Raw genomic sequence first — 22,851 nt, 5'->3', positions numbered from 1 at the left:
TATAATAGTAAATACACTTTGAGACCAATTTTTTGTTTTTTTGTTACAGTTGCCGAATGACAAGAAGACGAGAGCGGATTATAGGTGTAACACATTTTTCTTGCATTTACTTAGGACTCGTGAAAAAAAATTACAGTAATAAAATCCCCAATTTCTTTAATTCAATTTGTTTATAATATAATATTATTCATTATCATATAATTCAATTTTTAGTCTTAAAAAATTAAGTTTTTAAACAATTTTGAACAGTTAGTATGTTATTTGACTTAAATTATTTGCACCAAAACTGGAAATCGGAGTGTCCGACAATTGACAAAATATTAATATTGACATTGATTTTTGTATAGTTTGTTGTTTATGGAAGACATATGTACAATTTTAATACAATATCTATTTTTTCAACTACTTGTATCGTATAAAATACTTAAATATTCACAGTTTGAAATGCATTCAAGATTAACAATGACAATAAATTGTCAATTGATAATACTTTTGTGTCAAGTGAAAACGCACCATAACTAACATATCTTCTGCAATTCAATACTATAATACTAGAAAAAAAAAATATTATATTATTATTATATTATATTATTCAATACTAGAAAACTTGACTTTGGTTTGACATGGGTAGTAATATTATTATTATTAATTATACTAAATAATTTCATAAAAGTTATTTTAATTCCTTAAAACGCAAATTTTAATAAATTACTCACATGCAGTACAGGTATAAAACGGCGTACCTATAAATGTATCTAGACGAATGGCATTGAATATAATATTATTAGTTATTATTAATAATAATATACAAAATATGAAACATTTTTTATGCACTCGAATATATACGTGAGGAATTATTATGAATTATGTGGCATAGGTACAGCTGGTTACTCACGGAGCGATTCGAACGCACGCGTGTACGTTTTAAAATCGCGTCGTAATACATTATAATATACGAGATGATCCACGACGTAAGACTTTATTTCAGAAAACACTTATGTTTTTGAAAATATTTCTTTTACAAAATCTTAAGTCGTTATAAACTGACAACATTTTTGGAAAAATTATATTTTTTTATTTTTTTTATTGAACACATTTTTCTTATCAAACTATAATATTATCATAAATATTGAACTCGCATGGAACAAATAAATCACAACTATATTCAGCTCACATGGTAATGTGCATGGGGAGTGAAAGGGTTTTAAAAGTTCTGTACCTTTATTCTTAAGCAGAATATAATTCAGAGTATTTGGATTAATATAAATTAAATTTCAGGCAATTAGTTTATTAGTTATTATTTGAAGTTTAGATTAATGGATAAGTGGATTAACATTTAGCTTGGTACTTGCAGAGGAGTAATTAAGATTTGAATAGGAAATAAAATAAAATTTCGCATTTAGGGCCTGGAGTTCTCTTTTTATCCGCCATTGGACTTACCTGTACCATGCCATAACACTCAACATGCAACATTTTAATACTTATGAGTTAACTACCTATAGACTAAAACATAGTCCAACATTTTTACTATTGAAGTACTTACTCTAAAAAATATTCAGCTTTGGAATAATTAATTAGATATGCATGATTTCATAAAAAAAAGTTAAAAAAAATTAAATTATGTAAACGATAAAAATATATTTTTTAGAAAAATGTTTTTTTAACGACTTAATATTATTTTCTAGATTTTGTAGTAATGACTAATGAGTGTCTTATACATTATATGGAACACCCGGTATACGAAATAAACGCGCTTATACTAGCATCCCGTGTGAATAATTATATTGTGTACATTGAAAATAAATGGTTTAAACTTTAAATTTAGTGTTCGATCGCGACGGAATTTAACAGACGCGATTCTTCGTGTACGATCGCGACTGTTCACGCTTGTAATATGGTCATCTCAAATAAAACACTCAAGTTTTATTTTGGGCGATTATTATATGCATATTTTATTCATTTATTTAAAAACAAGCACTCTTGCGTCCGAATCGCTTCGTGTGTAACAACCTGGTGAACATGTTTCCGGTATATGATGTATATGCATGTTTGCCACACGTAGGTCGAAACACATAGCAAGTTCCTACTTTTTTTCATTGAAACCGAATGTAAAACCAGGCTGGTATACCTATCTATTAGCGATCTAGGTATCATAAATCATCCTTCATAATTTTGTCTTGACGTAACATAATTTTTGGCTCGAAATTTCATTCGGAACTCCCCGGTTACACGTTCTATAGTTATAATAGCCAATACCTACCAATATCCAAGGTGGGCATTAACTGCATGGTTACAAAGTTTAAGTTAAGATAAACATTTTAAAAAACATTACTTTGAGCTTTTCAACTTAACTGTAGTTCTGATTTTTATTGATATAAACTTAATAAATAACGAATGGTTTTAATCAAATGCAAGTTACTTTCATTTAAAAATAATTAAATCATAAATATGATAAAATTGTCATTGATGATGTACCTATATATTGCATGAACATTTATTTTTTATTATTTCAAATCAGGTTACTGGCTATTTATGTATAAAAAAATAAATAATAAGTTACTTGTAAGTTTCCATATAACTTTTAACTTAACCGAGTTTAAAAAAAATAAGGATAACTATTAACTTTAAACTTTTAAAAATGTTTTATATTAATTTAACTTAACTCATTTAAAAATTGTAATTAACTTGCTCAGGCTTGGATTTTTTGCATTAATTATTGCAGTTTACATACTTACAAATAAGAAGCTATAATAATTGTAATATTAAGTGATACTATAATTTATGTTATGTTTCTTCTTGAAATAATATTATACAGATATAAATAGGCACAATATACTATTTCTGGCATGATCCACTGTCCATGTATCTACAAATTAAAAAAGTAGATAAGGAAACGTGTTTGAAATTGAGTATTTTTCCTATATTATATTATTTATATTAGTTAAATATTGTAAACGTGGTCAGTTAAATTTGTTAATTATATATTTTAATTTTCCCGGTGACTAGTAACTTAATTGGAAAATTATTTGTACATAAATTAGGAGTCAATACAAGGTTTTTGATTGAAGAAAAAAATGGTATTTTCCTATCTTTTATCCTTATTATAGTATATTTTGCCATGTTTTACTTTCCTAGTTTTTTGAATGACAGTATAGATTTTTATTGTCAAATTCCAAAGTAGAATACATTTCTGACAATCTTAACTTCATAAAAGTTGAATTTCAACCAGTACTTGTACCTAGTATACAACTTATTAGTTATAACTAGTAAGTATTTAAAGTTTTAATGAGTTGGCAGAGTGGTGGAGGAGTGTCCCCCAAAATGTTAGCCAACTACTTCGCTTACCAACATTTTATAATACAATACACTGGGTGTAACAGAAAGATATGACAAATAGCAAGTGTTTCAATCAATATTTTAATTATTTTCTTCATATAATTAATTTCTAAGCTTGTACTACTGCACGTATAAGTTACGTATTATTATCTATTACTTATATGAAAAAAAAAAAAAATAAGAAAATGTTGATTAAAACCAGGGCTTGCATTTGAAAAATAAATTTTGTTTTACGTTATTTACAATCAAAACGTTATACACATTTTGAGTTTATCGTTATTCAAAATTTAAACGTTATTCAACTTTTGTGTTTATCGTTATTCAGAATTAAAACGTTATACAATTTTTGCGTTTATCGTTATTCATAATTAAAACGTTAAACAATTTTAGCGTTTATCGTTATTTAAAATTTAAAAGTATTTAGATACCTGTTTTAAAAGTATACGACTATGACCTTTTTTGGGGACATAATTTCCCTATTCTGAGTTTTAAGTAGGTATTGTTTAATTTTATTTATTTAATTAAATGAGTTAAGCTAATATAAAGAAAACGTATGCACGTTAAAACTATAAGTATATTAGTATAAAATATAAATAAATTAACAATTAGACAAACACTGACGAGTGAATAAATCTGAGCAAACTGATCACTGAACACAATAGTTGAATAACTTGAGTGGTATAAATTTCGACCGTAGTACAGATAGTACAGTACAATATTATCAGAGCATCACTATTATTAGCTATTGGTAATTAAATTATTCTATTAATAACTTCTCATTAAGTTTTAAAATAATATCTAATACGGGATCTCCCGGATAGGCCGGATACGGAATAAAATTAATTCTTGGATTGTATAAATAATTGAATACTACTAAGTATTATTAAATAATTGGGAATTAATTATTTCGTTTAATGGAATACCTACAATATATACCGTTTTGCGCTATGTTTTGTTTAATGATACATCATATATTTTGTTAAACGTTACGTTTTGTTTTGTGTAATTTATTTATTTACGTTCATCGTTTTCCGTTATAATTACGTTTACAAATTTCAATCGTTTTTTATAACGTTATTATAACGTTTGCAAGCCCTGATTAAAACACAAGTTATTAAATTTGTCATATCTTTCTGTTACACGCTGTAAATACCTAATTCAGATTTTAAATTTCACAACTCCAAAAAACTTATACACACCTATTGGCTGACGTTAACGATTATAAAGCTGAATTAAACGTGAACAGCTCAGCTTTCCATCAAGATCAGCAACCAATAATTTCGAATAGTAAAGTTAACAATGTAGCAAACGTATTTAGAAATTATACTCTGTAATATTAACTAATTATCCATATTAATATATAATATTATAGTATCTTTTGTTTGGTCACTGTCTAACTCTTAAATCTAATTTAGTTCATGAACTTGATTCCGGATCATTTCAATATTAAACAAAATGTTTAGTTTGAGTTCAATATCGTACTGAACTTTTTGGTTCAAGACCATATTTCTGAGTTCGACACACCTCTAATGAGTAATTGTTTTTAGTAGTAAATGTTTTGATTAGAACCATGAACTAAGATAGTTTGTAGTATCTTAGTTCATGATTAGAATTTAAATACTTTGATATTTTTTTTATTTCCTCTTATTACATGTTATATTTATTCGATACATCATAACAATATTATTATAACTACGTAGAGCACTAGAGCGACTTATGAAGTACACTCAGACACAAACGCATGCGCGTGTTCGTATGATACGCATTGTAACTCCCTTCCAATCGAGTTTAATACACATTATTCGTTTAAAATAACATAATAGGTAGTATATAGAACAGGTACCGATCGTATTTACTCGTTAATCGCTCGAGTCGGACGGATTGTCAAGTCTCGATCGTGTCATTAATTGGTGAATTCGCGAACCGGTCTTTGCGACGGATCGGACACACGTGCAAAATAAAATTTACAATAATAATAATATTAACAATAATATTAAAAATAGTATGCATAGTATTATTAATATTTAAAATATTTCAATCATGTCTATCCTTGCGTTATCTTCGGTTTGTGTGACTGTCGTTTTCCTCCTCATTGTTGCCGATGTCCGATCCGGCGATATCGACAGACGCGCAAACCACGACTACCCAAAGATTTGGTTCTCAAAAATCTTCTATGAGACGCTGGAAGATTTCACCGGGCCCACAGATATTGGCAGCTCGGAGTGTCGAAAACAGATGCAGATGTACGTCAGCCACTTGCAAAACGATTCGCTGTGGGCCATTCAGAGTCAGTACAATATAATATAACCATCTAATAAAAATATATGTCGATCCTTTTGTCCCCAACCTCCTGTAAATATTGTAGTTTACCAATTGCGCTTAAAATAACCTTTTGATGTACCGATTACGCTCTAAAAATGTCCGGGTTGATAGACCAATTGCGTTCAAAACATTTTGCAATACCTTAGGAAAACTTATTAATTAGTTATACATTTATAATTAAATAATAAATTAATGGACTAACTGATTTTTTTGGGAGTATCAATGTACATAATAGGTACCTACATAATATAATATAAATATATAGTTTTTTTTCTTCACATTTAATAAGTTTTGATCGTCAATTATTCAAAATTAGGATGAAATACATTTTATATAATATATCATGTTATTATATCATTATATTATATTATTACCTACTAATAATAAATGTATTAAAGACCAATGAGTATAATGATAGATTTTTTTTGGGAGCATCCAATATCAATATACATTATACATAATTTAGTAAATAAAATATGAATAAATAATTTTTTTACATTAATTTTTACATTAATAATAACACACTGATTAAAAAAATTCTTTTCTCGTAATTTCGCCTGATTTGTATTTCTCAATAATAGAATTGATGGTTAATTTTTTTGTTTAAAATTCTCTGTTTGAAATTGATTTATCTTGTTCTACATTATTTATGGCAATATACGTGCTAGCCAGTGTTTCGATTATTGCTTTTAAAAAGATAAAAATATTTGGATTGATCAATAAATAAGTTTTCGATTTTCAAGCATTTCAGGGTGTAGATTGTTTATGTGGATGTTGATGGGATTAGATCGAATAAAAATGTTTTCATATCTGACGGTAGCCGGTAGTTAAATTTGAATTCAAGAGTAATTGGTATATTGACCTAAAAATACAAATTTTGTTGTAGGCGCAAGTGGCACAACCCGTAAATATTACTTTGAATAAGTATAATTATATATTATTATGTTTACATTTTTTTCTAAAGTTACGTTAAAATAATATATATAATATTGATACATTTGGAAAGTGCTAATTTTTCTCCACTAAAAATATTGGTACAAATTTGCTTAGAAATTGATTAAAACATTAGTGTAGCTAATTTATAATTGGTATTATAATAAATATTACCTGCTTCGGCTGCTTGTATTACATAAATAGTCAAGACTATAGTCATTACAATATATATATATATACATATATATTAATCTTAAACCACATACCACTGTGCTTCAACCATGCTTTATTAGTTTTTTATTTAAATAATGTTTTTTTTTGGAAAAATTCAATTCAAGTCAATTTGTAGATCTAATTTGGAGAAATATGCTGAGAGTTAAAAACTTTTATTTAAACAGGTAGCCTAGCTATATTTTTTTATTTTACAAGAAATATAAAATAGCCCTTGGGCACAATAAGAATGTGTGATATGATATTTTGGACATGAATACGAGAGGGAAGAAGCCATCCAATGAAAGCACTACCTATTTGTTTATTAATAATTTTTTTTTTTAAGTTTTATTCATTCATTTAGTAAATCTCGATACCAATTTCTTTTTAGTCGTCTTGGAGGATTGCCTGGAATTGTGCGAGAAGCTAAATTGGATATTAGGAAATTATTATGATATGGAAGTCTGTTATGAAATCTTTTGTGCAATTTTACTGCTTCAGAGTGAAATGTTTTAAATTTTAATATTTAAGCCTGTGTGCAGAGTGCAGTTGGAGACTTATGGTGGGGCGTTAGTAATTAATCTTAAAATTTTATTTTGAACAGTTTGGATTTTATTTACATTGGTTTTTTTTTGCATTGCCCCATATTTTTAAATATCAATATTTTTTTTGAGTAAATTTATTTGAAATGTATAGAATAACTATTTTGAAAATATTCCTTATGGGAATTCCCAGACAAAACTGCATAAGTATATCTAAAATTATTTTCTATTTATGTATATAATTTTCATATTTTTTTCCATACGTTTTATGCTAGTAATAATTTTTTTTCATTTATCAAGTATTTCTGTTACAACCTCTAGGTATATATTTATATGAATATAAATTTAAAATACAGTTGTATATAATACGAATTATGTACTCAGTGTCCGATTCGTGGAGTCGGTATCCAAACGGCATACTCGTTGGCACCTCACACCAGATGGGCGTATACGAAGAGTGCGTCAAAGTTCACCAGCCCGTTATGGGTAAATACTGCATACCATCCGTCAAGATCAGCTCATCGGCTGGCGTCGATTTTACAGCCAAAAAAACTGACAAACTACACGTGAATGACAACGCCTGGCAAGAGATACTCGGGGTGAGTACCTGCAATATTAAATACTACGATCACATTGATATTATTATTGTTGTGATTCTTGACGGAAAGAGTGATATATTAATATGATATGTTGTGAAATCGAGTGTGTCCCGAAATAACCCTCAGATTAAGGGCGATAATATCGATTTTGCCAGCAAATATCTTCCCTAGACAAGCACCTGTATAATTAATATCCTGTTTATATAATATCGGCACGTATTATAATTTATAGAGGTATAATACATGTTTTTATTACTAATCAATAAAATTATACACTGCAATTATTATAATATCGCTTTCAATAATTTCTTCATACGCTTGTTTTTCTTTCACTGCTTGCTTACTATTATTGTACCCACTTAAAAATTTGGAAATTTTTTCTTCACAATTTCAACTATCGTTTTCTGTTATGGTCCTTGCGAACTTATCATTTCTAAGGAGTTGTGTTTAGGCAATTCTTTCGTTTCTCGAGATCATTCCTTGCGGTAAACATTTTAAATGTTATCACTATTTAAATTTTTTATATTTTTTATACTTAAAATTATTAAAAATATTGAATATATGCTCCGATCGATGCAAAGTAAACTTCATTATCAAATACAAGACCTTAACATTTTTAAACCTAAGCACTAGAATTACCTAAATTTTTGTCTGTCGCTATAAGGTTGTTTTGTTGAAAAATTGATAGTTTGCCTTACATTACATAGTGTAATATGCATTTCTTTAATTTTTTTGTTTTTCTGACCATTTCAAGTGTATAATATTATCTTCCTTGTTCGATAATAACAACCCACATAAGTTTTCAAAAAACAAACCAACGATCAACTTCTGATTGATCGCAATATTCCTTGATCAATGGTTTTTGTTTTTTATTTTTGCACTTAAAATATTTAATAACATGCTTGAGGAAAATATGAATTATATCACAGGCGACTACAACCGTATAAAGGGGGAGAAAATCGACTAATAGATTAATAACATCTTCCTTAGAAACAGCCGATATAATAATAATGTCATGCCGGTAGACGTTAATATAAATTTTAAACAAAAGTACAATATTCATACCTATATACATTATCGATAAATCTCACCGTTATGGTTTTGTGTCACTCAGTTCGTAGATCGCGATAACCAACAGCGCAGAAATGTCATAAAATTCGGCATTTGCATACCGGACTCTTGCACAGCTGACGACCTCCAGGTAACGTTGCAGAAGAAATTCGACATACACTTCCTACCGCACCAGGTTAAAGCTCAAGTCCAAGTTGATTCGATATTGTGTTCGACGGACAAGGACGCGTATCCGTACGATACTGGTTACTATTTGACCAGGTAACTATGAACACCGACGTTTTATTGTAGTGTTTAACGCAAAATATGATTTCCCAATTTTACTATTAAATCTTTAAATATTATATAGGTAAATAGGTAATACCTACTACGTTATCATTTACCCCGACTTTTGTTTCCATAATAGCGTCCAATAGTGTTGACGCTTACGACCAATAGATAGCGCTCTATGAACATAATAATATATTGTAATAATATAACTAGTTTAAGTCTCCATTGCAGTAGGTAGATAACTAAGCTCTTGTTAATTTTAAAAATAATGCGTTAAGTTAAAAACATGTTTAATGCTTATAGATGGTTAGCTACCAATAATGTACGTATCGCTCAGGTTAGTATGCGTTGATTGAATACTATTTAGTTGACATTAGAATTAACTACTACTTTACAGTAGTTATTGTGCTAAACCCAAGGAATATTATAGTAGGATACACTTTTAAACAAAATCAGTAGACACTAGACAGTAGACACCTATAAAATAAGTTTTGAAGTGTGTCGCATTCACGACGTTATGATATAAGGCCACAACGTTATGCATATGATCATAATATGACTGCAGTGTTACATTTAATATACGAACACTTTTTAACTTGAAATTTATTTTTAAACTTTATACAATCCATACGAGACACGTTAAAGCTATGGTTAAATACTTGCTTTAAGTCTATAAGCTATATAATATACACCATCAAGCAAGTGGTGGATTCTTTAATTTAAATTTAGATGTTATAGATTTTAAAAAACCTAATTTTAATTTAAGTACCTATTCTTTTTTAAACTTTCACCATTTTTCCACGGCCATTCATCGTATACGATTAATACGTATTATATTTATTGTATAATATAATTTAATATTGAATTTAGTTTCACAGACCGAACAATATAATAAACTTAACTATATCCTAGTTCACATACATCTTATGCATATTCGTTATGTACTTGTGTTTATATATAATGGGTCAAGAGTCTTAGTTAGCAAAGTATTTATATATATATATTATATGGGTATAGGTAAATCTAGTATAATTAATCATTAGATTATCGTTATCGTTTAGTGTTAATCTCTATATAATATTATAATGAATGTATAATTGTTGTGTAACTTTGAGGCTAACCAAAGTTACACAAACTATTTATAGCATACGAGAAAGATAAATTTTAAACCTTTAAAAAAAAAATGTATTTTGTTTTAAAATGTTTCAACATATAATATAATATACTGTTATTACTTATACCGAGTAACAAGTTCATTCAACCTATATTAAGGAGAATATATCGATGATAAAAATGTATAATGATCTATAAGTATCAGGTACTTGTAGAGTATAGCATATACCTTTATTTTATGGCTATCTACTGTACCTACTAATTATACTATAACTACTATAACTTACTATAACTATTGTTGTTTGGTTATTTAAGTTCACTAGTTGGAATCTTGGTCCTGATGTGCTGCGTGTCGACGGCGTTCCATTTAATAGTAATAATGCGGAATAACAACGGGAAAAAGTGTAAGTAAAATATGTTTTAGTTATAAATATGTAAGTGCTTACATATTATCATAGTGAAATATTATACATATTATAAGTAATATTTAATTAAACGAATTTAATTCATAAACTAAGAATAGCAATATAAATGACAATCTAATAATAATATACAATAACATTTTACTTTTATTTATTTTTTAGTTTATAATATGTTATGTTATGAATAGATACTGAGATTAAGTAGTTCACTTAACAACTTTTTAACGTATTTACTCAGAAGTTAGAATTATTTATAGGTACAACGTAAGATATACAAATATGATTTTACTATTTTAGACTTAATGAGGTGTCGTTTTTTACAATTTATGGCATAAATTATTCGTATTTATTTGTCGTTTTTCGCCAGAAAATACATAGGTATTATCAAGACTCTAGAAAATGTTCAAATGTTGCACGTGGTGCCTTAGTCTTGGATAGGACAAAATTATTGGAAATTGAACACAGATTGTATAATTGAAACCAATTCTTTTTTTCTTTGGTTTCGGGGAGGATATAATACGAAAAATAGCATCATCATATTATAATACTATATATCAGATGATATTATATTATAATAGGTAGTAAGAATCTCGTTTTTAAAGAAAATCTCGAAAAAAGTTGTGAGTTGTTTTAAAAAAAAAAATTGTACTCTCCGAGTTTTTAACACTTATTGGCAAACAGTTAATGAAATGTTTATTATTATATTGTAAACAAGCACATCGGTATGAGTTTCGTAAACTGCTGTTAGAATAATTCTACATTTTAATTTTGTTTGAGTAGATAAACTTTCAGAAAAAAATATGTTTTTGAAGTTACATACTTTTGGCGTTTTCCGTATGTTCTGAAAATGTGGATGAATTTTTCATAGTTAATACCTATTATTATAGTCATGTAGTTCTTGTTGTATAAACATGGTTAAGAATCTAATCATAAGTTCTATCTAATTGTTGTGGGTCCATTAAATACTTCGGAATTTTGTCATTACGAATGCGAGTTTTGAAAGACTTTTTTCCCAAAAACAATTAATTGTTTGTACTGATTACTGGTATTGAAGCAATCGTTTTGATACAACAATAGAAAAACCGGAAAAATCATTTAAATCTTCATAGTTTTATATAAAAAAAGCATACTAATATTATTTGCCTAAGTCGACAATTTTTCAGTAGGTATAGCAGCAAATCTCAAAGTGGAGGCAATTTCCTATATTAAAATCATATTAATGAATTGTATTATTGCAGTCTGTTGTTTTTAATTCCGTATTATACTTACAGGCAAAATGTCGGAAATATTCAACACGTTCTCGTTGATTCGCAACGGCAGAGATCTGATCAAGTACAACAGGAACAACGATCTGAACATATTCAATGGGCTAAAGGTTTATACCATGATTTTGGTGCTGTTCGGCCATAAATTTTTGTACTTTGTAATAAATCCGATCACGTACACGATGCAACTCGAAAAGGTAATATTCAAATATGATGCAATGTTACGCGTGCACGAATTTGCATATAGCACCTTACCTATTTCTAAACCCGATTTATATTTATAAGCTTTGTATTTTTGTGAATGGTTTTATTTTCTTGTTGCGTTTGTTTTCGTTTCATTATTATAGATGTATACGGAAGGACCGGATTTCTTATTGACATCCATGAATTTGATCGATCCGTTTTTTTACATTGCCGGTTATTTAATGTACATCATGTTGATCCCGCAATTCAACAAACCCGGCACCAGTTGGTACCAGATACTTATGGTGATCGCTTACAAATACATGAAGTACGTATGGGTACTTATATTAAATATGAATTACACGTTTTGACATAAGTTATATACTGTGATTTATTATTTAGTTTAAGAAAAATAATTATATATTAGTTAATTGCCTCAGCCTGATTAAACGATCCATTCCAACGGTATTCATTGCTATAGTTTAATAACATAATTAAAATTCGTGGGCGTTCATCTATTAAAATTTGAGGCACCTAATACTTATACATACTTCAAAAAAATAACTATTTTATATTTAATACAATCGAGAACTGTATGAGTTTACGCGTTGCTCTTGGGGTTTTGAGTGTAACTTATTACATGAGAATCAACACGACAGTCCGAAAAAAGTTTTCTTGGATGGGGTGTCGGAGGGGAAAAATTATTTTAAAAATAAATGACGATTTTTTTTATAAAGCTCTTAACTTTTATATATTATAGGCTGTACAAATTATACATTATTCCATTATTATGTTACCTAATATAAATGTTTGGGCAAATAGAATTCAAAACCTTTGAGGGGGAATCGCCCCCTTCCCCTCTGAGGTGGCAACGAACATCAAGTAGGCGCAGCAAAGTCACGAAAACTGAGACGCTTGAATTATGTAAAAAATACTGTAAAAAATAAACCTTTATTTCGAAAAAAGTATCACTACCTCCTACTTAGATAGTAACCTAACCTTAACTGTACACTGAAACGATTTATTGAACTATTTTATGCTATTGATATTACAATGATTAATGATACTGTTTTTGGAAAGGGTTCTACCATCTTATGGGATAGTAATGCTGATGACGGCTTTCGTCATACCTCATCTGGGGAACGGGCCGTTTTGGGCCTCGAGAATGTGGCACGAAGCGGATAATTGCAAAACATATTGGTGGGCAAATATATTGGCAGTCAGCAACTTCATACCAGTCGAAAATCAAGTAAAATCTATATTTTTACAATTCAAAAAATATAACACAATTTTAGCTATAAGTAATTACCTATATATTTATATTAAATAAGCCATTGAAAAGCACATTCCAAAAATGTATTGTGATAAAATAATATGGTAAATATGTAACCATAAACAGCAGAAAATTAAAACTGAAAATCCTTAAAAAAACTAATATAGGTATTATAGATTATATTAACTGAATGTGAATAACCATTGACGAACATTTTAGGGGGTTCAGCTTAGCCCCCTTACAAGTCAGATTAGGATAGGTCAGGTTGGGTAGGCATCTATTTAAGTCTTTCAAGTCTATAAAAACAAATAAAACATTATTATTATATATATATTGTATTTAATATCGTCCAAAATATTCATATAAAAGTTCCATGCACTTATTTATGTAGAATATATTTTTCTTAGTTATAGTGGTAAATATTTTGACTGAAACAAATTCCATATTTTCCATGAAGTGTTTCGTAAATAAATGGCAACCGACCATCATTATTATAAAAATAAATTATAAGCACTGGGTATTTTGCTTTGGGTGTAAAATCGGTTTGAGTTCAATAAATTCAATACAATACAGGTAACTGTATGTAAACGAAAAAAACATTTTTTGATCAAACGATATGATCAATTTGAACGTAAATCAATCAACAAATAAAACTGTGGACACGTAATTTTAATATCTTTCAATAATTGCTGTAAGATCAACTTCGGACTTCGGAGGCACATTGTGTTGTGCATAACAAAATGTAGGTATTTAAATTGAAAATGTTATGAAGATTTAAATAAGCTTAGTCTTGGAATTTAAAAAAAAAGGAATTCCGTTATTATGCAAAAAAAAAAAACTTGACAATTTTGTGACAATATCTACAACGAATTCAAAAAACAGTTATTCAAGCGATGTGGCATACATTTTTTATTGCATTTTAAGTAGGTTATCTCCCTCTCCTCTAATAATAATAGTATCTGATTTCCGCGCTTACCGTGTGTAAAACGTAATGTCTATACATTTTATAATTTTAATTTTAAGAATAAATACTATTAGTTGTAGAAAAAGTAAGCATTGATGTTTAAAAAGTTAAAAAATAATTTTAAAATCACTGCAGGTACTTCTTATTAGATATTGCCTGTTTAACGGTGAAAAAAACACCTCGCATGTATGTGTGTTTATGTGGCCTTGTACGATTCCCGGATAATTTAAATCACTATTTTTCCCTCCTTTTGCGTTTAATATGCGCGTTTATTCATTCTGAAAATGTGCTCTGCTCGAGCGTATTGTAGTATTATATACGTACATGACAGATTCTTGAGTATAATATTTATATGTATATTAAACTTATATTGAATTATATTATATACGTCATACGCGCTTACATTACAGAACCTACGACTTCGTCGTTCACAGTTAGTAAAAGTTTTTCAATTTATTCAGAGCGTTTATTATACATGAACAGTTATAGGTGGAACTCTTGTGCCTTTGTAAAATATATCACCTCCCCATGCACCGCGGGAGTGCACACACAATATAATATTATAATATACCTATATATAGGACGGATAATCGAACAATATTTAAATATATTGCTCGTTTACAATTGATTTTTATACTCTTGCGTCCATTGATTGGCGTAACTATTATAATATGGATAGTGCGCTTAGAAAGTTCGAACCTAGAAATACGCCTTCAAATACGCCGTACTTACATTAGTACTTTAAATTTTTGCCATGGTTGGCTGGCAAATGTCGCGAGAAAAAACAAATGGATTATATTAATATATTATATTACTGGCGTTCGTCTTTCGTCCCGACTACAGCCCTAACCCTGCAGTACCCTTCTCATATTATAAAATGTTGACCCTACTACTACTACTACTACTACTACAAGAGTAATGGGCACAACATAAAATTCGTATGATAATAATTTTCGTTTTGCTGTTACAGTGTCTCATTGCCGGCTGGTATGTATCGTGTCTGCTACAGTTTCTCGTCATCGGGACCACTGTGGTTTACGTGTACGTCAAACGCCGAAAAATTGGAATATATTTAATTGTCATACTCTTGTGTGCGTCTTTGGCGATATCGTTCGTTACAACCTACGTCAACCAAGCTTACGGAATAGTTCGTGTAATGTATTCGTAAGTACATATTATTATACATTTATACTCGATATGAACTCTGTAGCTCTTTTTACACTACACCTGCAGTGCTATAACCCAACCTGCAGTGTTGTGAGGTATTGAAATATAATACTTGTTGTACTCGTCAACCGTCACTCTAAAAGTCTAAACGAAGTCTATTATGACAATAATATTACAATTTACAATAAATTTACTTCGTAAAGTTACACGTTACACATAAACAAAATGTATGACTACCTATAGTATTATGTTTACAGAATTAATATCAATAGATAATGCGACAAGTGATAGGAACAGTAAGTACCCATAACAATATATTGATAGGGTAAGGTTTAATTTTAATACTGTTTACCTTTTGTAAAATATAATGTTGTGATTTACAATCTTACAATATGTAAAACTTAAACATTAAGTACCTAGGTAGTCAATAATTAATTAATATAAAATAAAATCGATGTACTATAATTAGTCATAATCAGATATAATCAGGGATGCAATTTCAAAAAAAAAAAATTGTGGGCTCGAGGCTTCTTTATTTTTTTCATATTATCTTATGGTTATGGATACCCGCATAATTACTATTAAAATGTAAATTAACACTAAAAAAACTGGGGGTACTAAGCACACCCAAGCCCCCACATTCAAATTGCGCCTATGTATATAATACTATACACAGTATAGCCAGTGGAGTTCAGTGGAATCGATAAACTACTCTCAAATACTTAATTACGTAACGTGTTTCTTTTTATACAAACAACTTAAAACCAAAAAATGACGAGTAACAATAATACAACAATTAAGGTTAGGTTATGAATAATAATACAGTCATTTTATATAATGAGTATATACTTTATCTCACCGTTTATTGCCAGATACTACGATTCAATCGGCCGAACAGATTTAATACTCCCAAATTATGTATAGATACTCGTATTACACAAGATGATTAACCAAGCACTCTCATCCTCCTTTTTATTCAATGTTGCAGCTATTCAAAATCTAAATTTTGGTATTTTAAATACCCAAGTACCTAAAGACCATATTATTTTTTAAATGATTTTACTACTTAAGGAGTATCCTGTTGAGATACAAACTTATCTTTTTCAAATCAGAATCCCCCGTTTTACTGTAAATTATTTAACGAATAAAAATATTAAAAAATAAATATCAAAATAAAAATTCAAACAAGTATTATTCGAGTTAGGCATTTTACTTTGTGTAAGGATAATAGTTCCATGATAAAAAGTTTGGAATATGAGGCTATGCTAATTTAAAAGTTTAAGTAATTAATATTAATCTATCAACATTTATAACTTTAAAAATAATCAAAGTATAATAAATACTAGATAAAATATCACATCTAGCTTATATTTTTGTACTTAACATTTTATTATCTTTAGTATAAATATTATAATAACTGAAAACTCGTTCAAATTTTGAATTAGGTACATCAATATTTACAAAAAAATTATACACCAAATAATTTACAGCAAATAATGATAGTAGTTAATAAAAAAGAAAAGTTTGTTTCACCAAAGGATATTACTAAAGTAACTAAGAAAATCTCAAGTATTTAAAAACATGTTCTTGTAGTGTTATCTTTGAAAAATTACAAAAATTAAAATTTGAATAAATTATTAAATGAAAAATGGGAATGAGAATGCGAATGCTTGGCGAATCACTCTATATAGTTCAATAATATACAGTACTAGTTTTTTTCACACAACTTGTCTGCAGGTTCCTGGAGAGTCCAAGCAATTCAACGGAGTTCAGAAATTACTACCGACCGTTTTTCTATCGGGGTACACCTTTCTTCACTGGATTACTTGCCGGCATCGTTGTTGAAGAGCTGAAAAAACGGGAAATTAAGTTTTCCACGGTAATTTTGCTTACTTAATATTATATTATTATAGTGTCGACATTGGGATAAGATTTTTAGCCAATACGTCATAATGATAGCGATTTATAAGTCAATACAATATAGTCACAATATAGTCAATACTGTTCAATATTAACTGAAAATTAAAGATTTTAATATTACGTCAGCTGGGTACAACGTATAACACTTTTAAATGAAACATACCAACGTTATAAAATTGATTGAGTTCATCAGTACTGATGGGTACATAATCTAAATATTAATAATTTTTTATTGAGGTTTAAACATAGGTATTATTATACAATTTAGTAGGGAACTTTTGTTTCATTAATAATTACCTACATAAAAGATACATGTTCAAAATAATTATTTTATTACACCCGCCGCATACTACAATCGTTGTAAATTCTATAAAATATTACGTAGGTATATAATTACTACACAATATGTTTGGAATTTATGAGTTTTTAGTAGGTACCTTCCTAGTTGTTCGGATTTAAATTCTTTATAGACATTTTAACCATAACATTTTTTTTTTTCGTCGCCTAAGGTTACATTTTTTATACTTTGTTACAGACCGTCGTCTACGTCGGGACTCTGGTAGTCAGCGCCGCTTGCATTTGGGGCCAGTTATACGGTGCGCGGTTCCACGACGTGTTCAGGCCATATGACGTACTCGAACAGTCTGTGTATGCTGCTTTCAGCCACTGCACGTGGGCCATCATACTGTTCTGGTTGACGTTGTGTCATTTCACCACCGGTTTCGGTAAGTCAAGACAACCTGGGGGTTTTTTTTTAAAATGAAATTGAAACGTGTTAGAATAGAATATCCACATTGATTATTGTCCACACTTGTTGCGTTTTCCGAGGATATCACAAGTAAAATAAGGAACGCGGCCTGACCAACACTTGAATATTATTTTACTTACATGAGAGATAAACCAACTGCGTCAGAACACTCTATTCGTAAATTACTAGTTAATTTGATTATAATATTGGCGTACTTGGCAATAATACCAGTTCTCACCAGTGGCTTTAGACTTATGGTGAGGGTATGCAGAAAAGCTGGTGGTCGCTTATAGGGTAGAGGAATTTAAAATGTCGATTGACAATCATGACCATGTTACATATTGAGATAGAATATGTAGGGCCGTTGCGATACATATGTGGAACAGGAAATTAAGCCGTTCGAGTGTTTTTCCGTTTGAGCCGGTCCTATTAAATATTAATTATCATACATAATATAATATACATTATGTGGGTAAGATTATTTTTAATCGGTTGAAAACTTTGTGGTGCGCCACAGAATTGCGCACTTGTATCTTTATATTTTACTACGTACGATTTATTCATATACAAATAGAACATTTCATTACATTATTATTTATGACATATTATATAGCTTATTACAATTTGTGTATTGGTAAGAGGAAAATAAGAATTTTTCAGAAAATAATTCTATATTTGGGAAGAAAAATTTGAATTTAAAATTATTGGATTGGTGCCCATTTTTTTCATTTAAATAGGTAAAATAATAACCTATCACGTATGGCTATATCTTATATGCTTAAATACACAATAAATACAATATTATGACATATTAGAATTAAAAGGTACTCAAGACTTTGATATTTATGATTAAATAAAACCTTTTGCTATGTGTTTATATAGGACCAATAGAAAAACTGTTCAACAACAGATTAACGGTGCCACTGGGCAGATTATCCTATACGGTTTATCTTGTCAACATCACCGTCATGATGATGATAGAAAGTAAACAAAGAACAGCCGTAACCCCTACATCATATTTGTTGGTAAGTAAATATTTACACTAACCATGGTTTTAATATCGCGTTAAGAGTTTGAAATTTGAATTGATGGGGGTTTATTTGGCAGACAGTATTAAAACGCAAATAACGATATAATATGATATTTTCGTCTGGGATTAGATTCTATAACGTTAATAATTTTGAAAATAAAAAAATAATGGCAGGTAGGCACATCGTTATAATAAGCGGCAAAGTAAAATATTCGGTTTAAAGCTCAAACGCGTGTACCTACTTATTGTACAAAGACAAATATAATACCGAAGACTAGCTACTTGTAGGTATATGATAAAATAATACAGGAATAATGATAAGTTTGGTATAATAAAATATGCTAAATACCTATGGTAAAGTTCGCCAAGTTTTAGTTATTTGTTATAACATATTTATGAATCTCATATTGTAATATAAGTATAAGCGTATATAGTACTATTTCGCACATTATTTGCATGTCGTTTCAATACGAGTGAAGGTTACGTATTATTATTTATTTTATTATTATGCCGAGATACCGCACACTCGTTCTCATATATAGAGTTAAATGTTAAAATGAATCATGATTATTACATAAAGTGTAACAAAATATATTCAATAGTTTTATAACTGGTTATATATTTTATCATTGTAATCATTAGTTAGATTTTTTCATTTTATTTTTCCATTTTTATACTCATGATCTAAAAGTATACTTTGAGTTATAGTAGTTAAACGAGTATTAAATAATTTAATAGAAGTATTCATTGATTTGTGAATAATTTAGAAGTCACAAATATAATATTATTATATATTTGCCTAACCTTTATAAGCACTGCGCAATCAGATTTCGTAGAATAAATATTTATGATTTATCAAAATATGTTTTATTTTATTATTATTTAAAAAATGTAGAAGTTGTATAGTCATTATGAGTGAATAAGTTAAAATGGTCAGATATTTCGAGTTAGTACTTTTCTTCATCGTTATAATTTTAAACTTATAAAAGGAAAATATATTGCTTACAACTATTACTAATTTATAGATTAACGTTTTTAATAAAACAATGATTAACTAATAATAACTCAAGTCAATTATTTTTCACGGAATCGCTCACTTTTTAAAATTTGAAATATAATTTATAATTGATTGTATTTTTATAAGCCGACTACGTGATGTTTCAGATTGATGGATGGATTTTCGGAGCATTTAGAACATACATGGTGGGTACCATACTGTATTTGCTTATCGAAGCACCGTCAGGGCTGTTGATCAAAAAATTATTGTTTGGAAAGTGAGTGTCTATAATATTATTTAGATTAAGAGGATACCACTGCACTCGCATATATTGTGTTGTGACAGTCTTACGAATTTACAATTCAACAAATATTTGCGTTCAGCAATATCGATTTTATGTTGTTAGATATTATTATATTAATATTACAGAAAATTGATTTATGATAAAACTCAAAGATATAAACATTATTTGTGTTTATACGACGTACATATACTAGTTTTGAATTGCGATGTTTAAATTTTTAAGCGAGTTATGAGACCTTCATAATAATACATAAAATAAACAAAATAAAAATCCTTATAACTTGCTTGAAAATCAAAAAATCATCACAGCATAACGAATGTATAGGTAGTGTAAATAACCACAGTCTTCGTATTTATACAATTAAGGTATAGAGTGGTAAAGAAACTATATGCATTACCGCTTTCACGCTGCTTCTACGACTTAGCTGCTTTACTTGCTCAGGAGGCCATATTACCTGTGATTAATATACCATCATAATATCATGACATTTCTGTACGAACATTTTTGAGATGGTATGTATAAGAAATAAGAAGTATGCTCAACACGATCTGTGTTTTTATCCTAGTTCACACATGTGCATCGAGTTGTGTTTTTTGTGCATACTGCAACTGCATTGTATGAGATGAAATACTAAATATTACATACCTATGTGACGTCAGCTTGAGTTTATTGTTGGTTGCATAATGTATGAATATTGTTCCTTAAAAAAATATTCACATTTTTATTATTGAGCATACGTTTTCATATTTCTTATGCTACCTATGGTTTTTAAAACAATTTTTCAGAAAACACGAACACAACGGAACTGCTGTGATGCCGCCAAATCGGACGAACTCGGCCAACAACACAGAAACTGAACAAAAAAACACCTCACGTCTGTAGTAAACGCTCAAACCGTGAGCAGGCTTATCTGTGAATAATATTCTAATATAATATATCGCTTACATATACACGGTGTCTCAAATCTCAATGTACCCAAGTCAGGTATTGAAGATTTTTAGTCAATAACTAATATTTGTCCTATGTACGTATGTATAAGATTTCGGAAAATCATATCAGTATTAAGGGGGGGGGGGGTCACAGAGTAATAGTCACAATATAATAACAACTATTATAAGACATAATACATTAATACAGTTCGCCCAAATGCAATACAAATCCAAACGTTTGTTTTCATATCTGTCTAAACATTTCTTATATATAGCACCAATAACATTTTACTAACATTAATATTCATCCAATGACCACCATTGATGTCATGGACTTGATTTAATAAACTAAAAGAAATTTATTTTTATTTTTATAATATAGTATTATCATTAGATAGAACTAATCCCTGTACGTTCCTATTCAAAATATATCTAATTATTAATTGGATATATTTCGAGCATAGAACAAATATAATGTATACTGTTATTAAAGAGGACACATACGCATTGAGACACCATGTAGGTGATTTGTACATAATATTATATAATATATTTGTATGTATATAATAGAGTTGTATATTGTTAGTAATTGTAGACAATATTTAAATATGACGTATTGTTTTCGTCTGATTTTTTACGATATTTTATTATACCTATATAAGTACCTACTAAGCAGTAAAATAAAATCGAAAAAAAATATTTCGTTTGTTTTGTCTATAGCCAACGCTTATCGCCCACCGAATAAGTAATTATTTTATTATTTTATTATTAAAGTGCAGTAGACAACGGTATAGGAAATGACTTTTAAGGTGTAATTTTGATGAAACAATCTTAAAAGACAAAAAAAGTTAATCAAATAATTTTGAGATAGCTACTGGGTAATTACCAGTGATGTCACCAGTATACCGCTTTTGGCGGTTGAGGAGTAATCACGAAATGTGTTCACCGAATAATAAGCGCAATAACAATTTTACGGGTTCAGTAGCGCGTAGTCTGACAATATTTTATTATACGGAGCTCGTACCACGAAATTTAGTAAAACAACCTTCACATCATCAACAACAACAACAATAATAATAACAATAAACGATTCGACTTAGTAGTACTTACCCGGCCAAAGGTCCGTCTGCAGTGCAACGACCCGTGTTTTATACCCTCCGCCTTAATCGCGGATGACGACTGATTTGTCGTAACACTTTCCGGGTGTAACCTAAAGTAGTGTTAAATTTATTTATCTGATAAAAAATGTAAAA

At 29.0% G+C, this 22,851-nt stretch overlaps 1 protein-coding gene across 1 annotated transcript; it reads left to right on the top strand.

Annotated features, from left to right (window-relative positions):
* The first annotated feature begins 5,175 nt into the window (after positions 1 to 5,175).
* On the top strand, positions 5,176 to 22,228 carry LOC111035600 (nose resistant to fluoxetine protein 6-like). Its single transcript, XM_022317278.1, has 13 exons — positions 5,176 to 5,623; positions 7,728 to 7,942; positions 9,057 to 9,274; positions 10,712 to 10,800; positions 12,090 to 12,280; positions 12,431 to 12,594; positions 13,347 to 13,515; positions 15,474 to 15,667; positions 17,408 to 17,549; positions 18,126 to 18,315; positions 19,221 to 19,363; positions 20,533 to 20,642; positions 21,455 to 22,228. Exons 1-13 carry the CDS (start codon positions 5,377 to 5,379, stop codon positions 21,549 to 21,551), a joined length of 2,169 nt encoding a protein of 722 aa, XP_022172970.1. The 5' UTR covers positions 5,176 to 5,376; the 3' UTR covers positions 21,552 to 22,228.
* The last annotated feature ends 623 nt before the right edge of the window (positions 22,229 to 22,851 follow it).

This window comes from Myzus persicae, unplaced genomic scaffold (assembly GCF_001856785.1).
Source record: "Myzus persicae strain clone G006 unplaced genomic scaffold, MPER_G0061.0, whole genome shotgun sequence".
In the NCBI taxonomy this organism is placed as follows: domain Eukaryota; kingdom Metazoa; phylum Arthropoda; class Insecta; order Hemiptera; family Aphididae; genus Myzus; species Myzus persicae.
The sequence above is the reverse complement of the archived record's forward strand: the minus strand, read 5'-3'. Positions and strand labels throughout refer to the sequence as shown.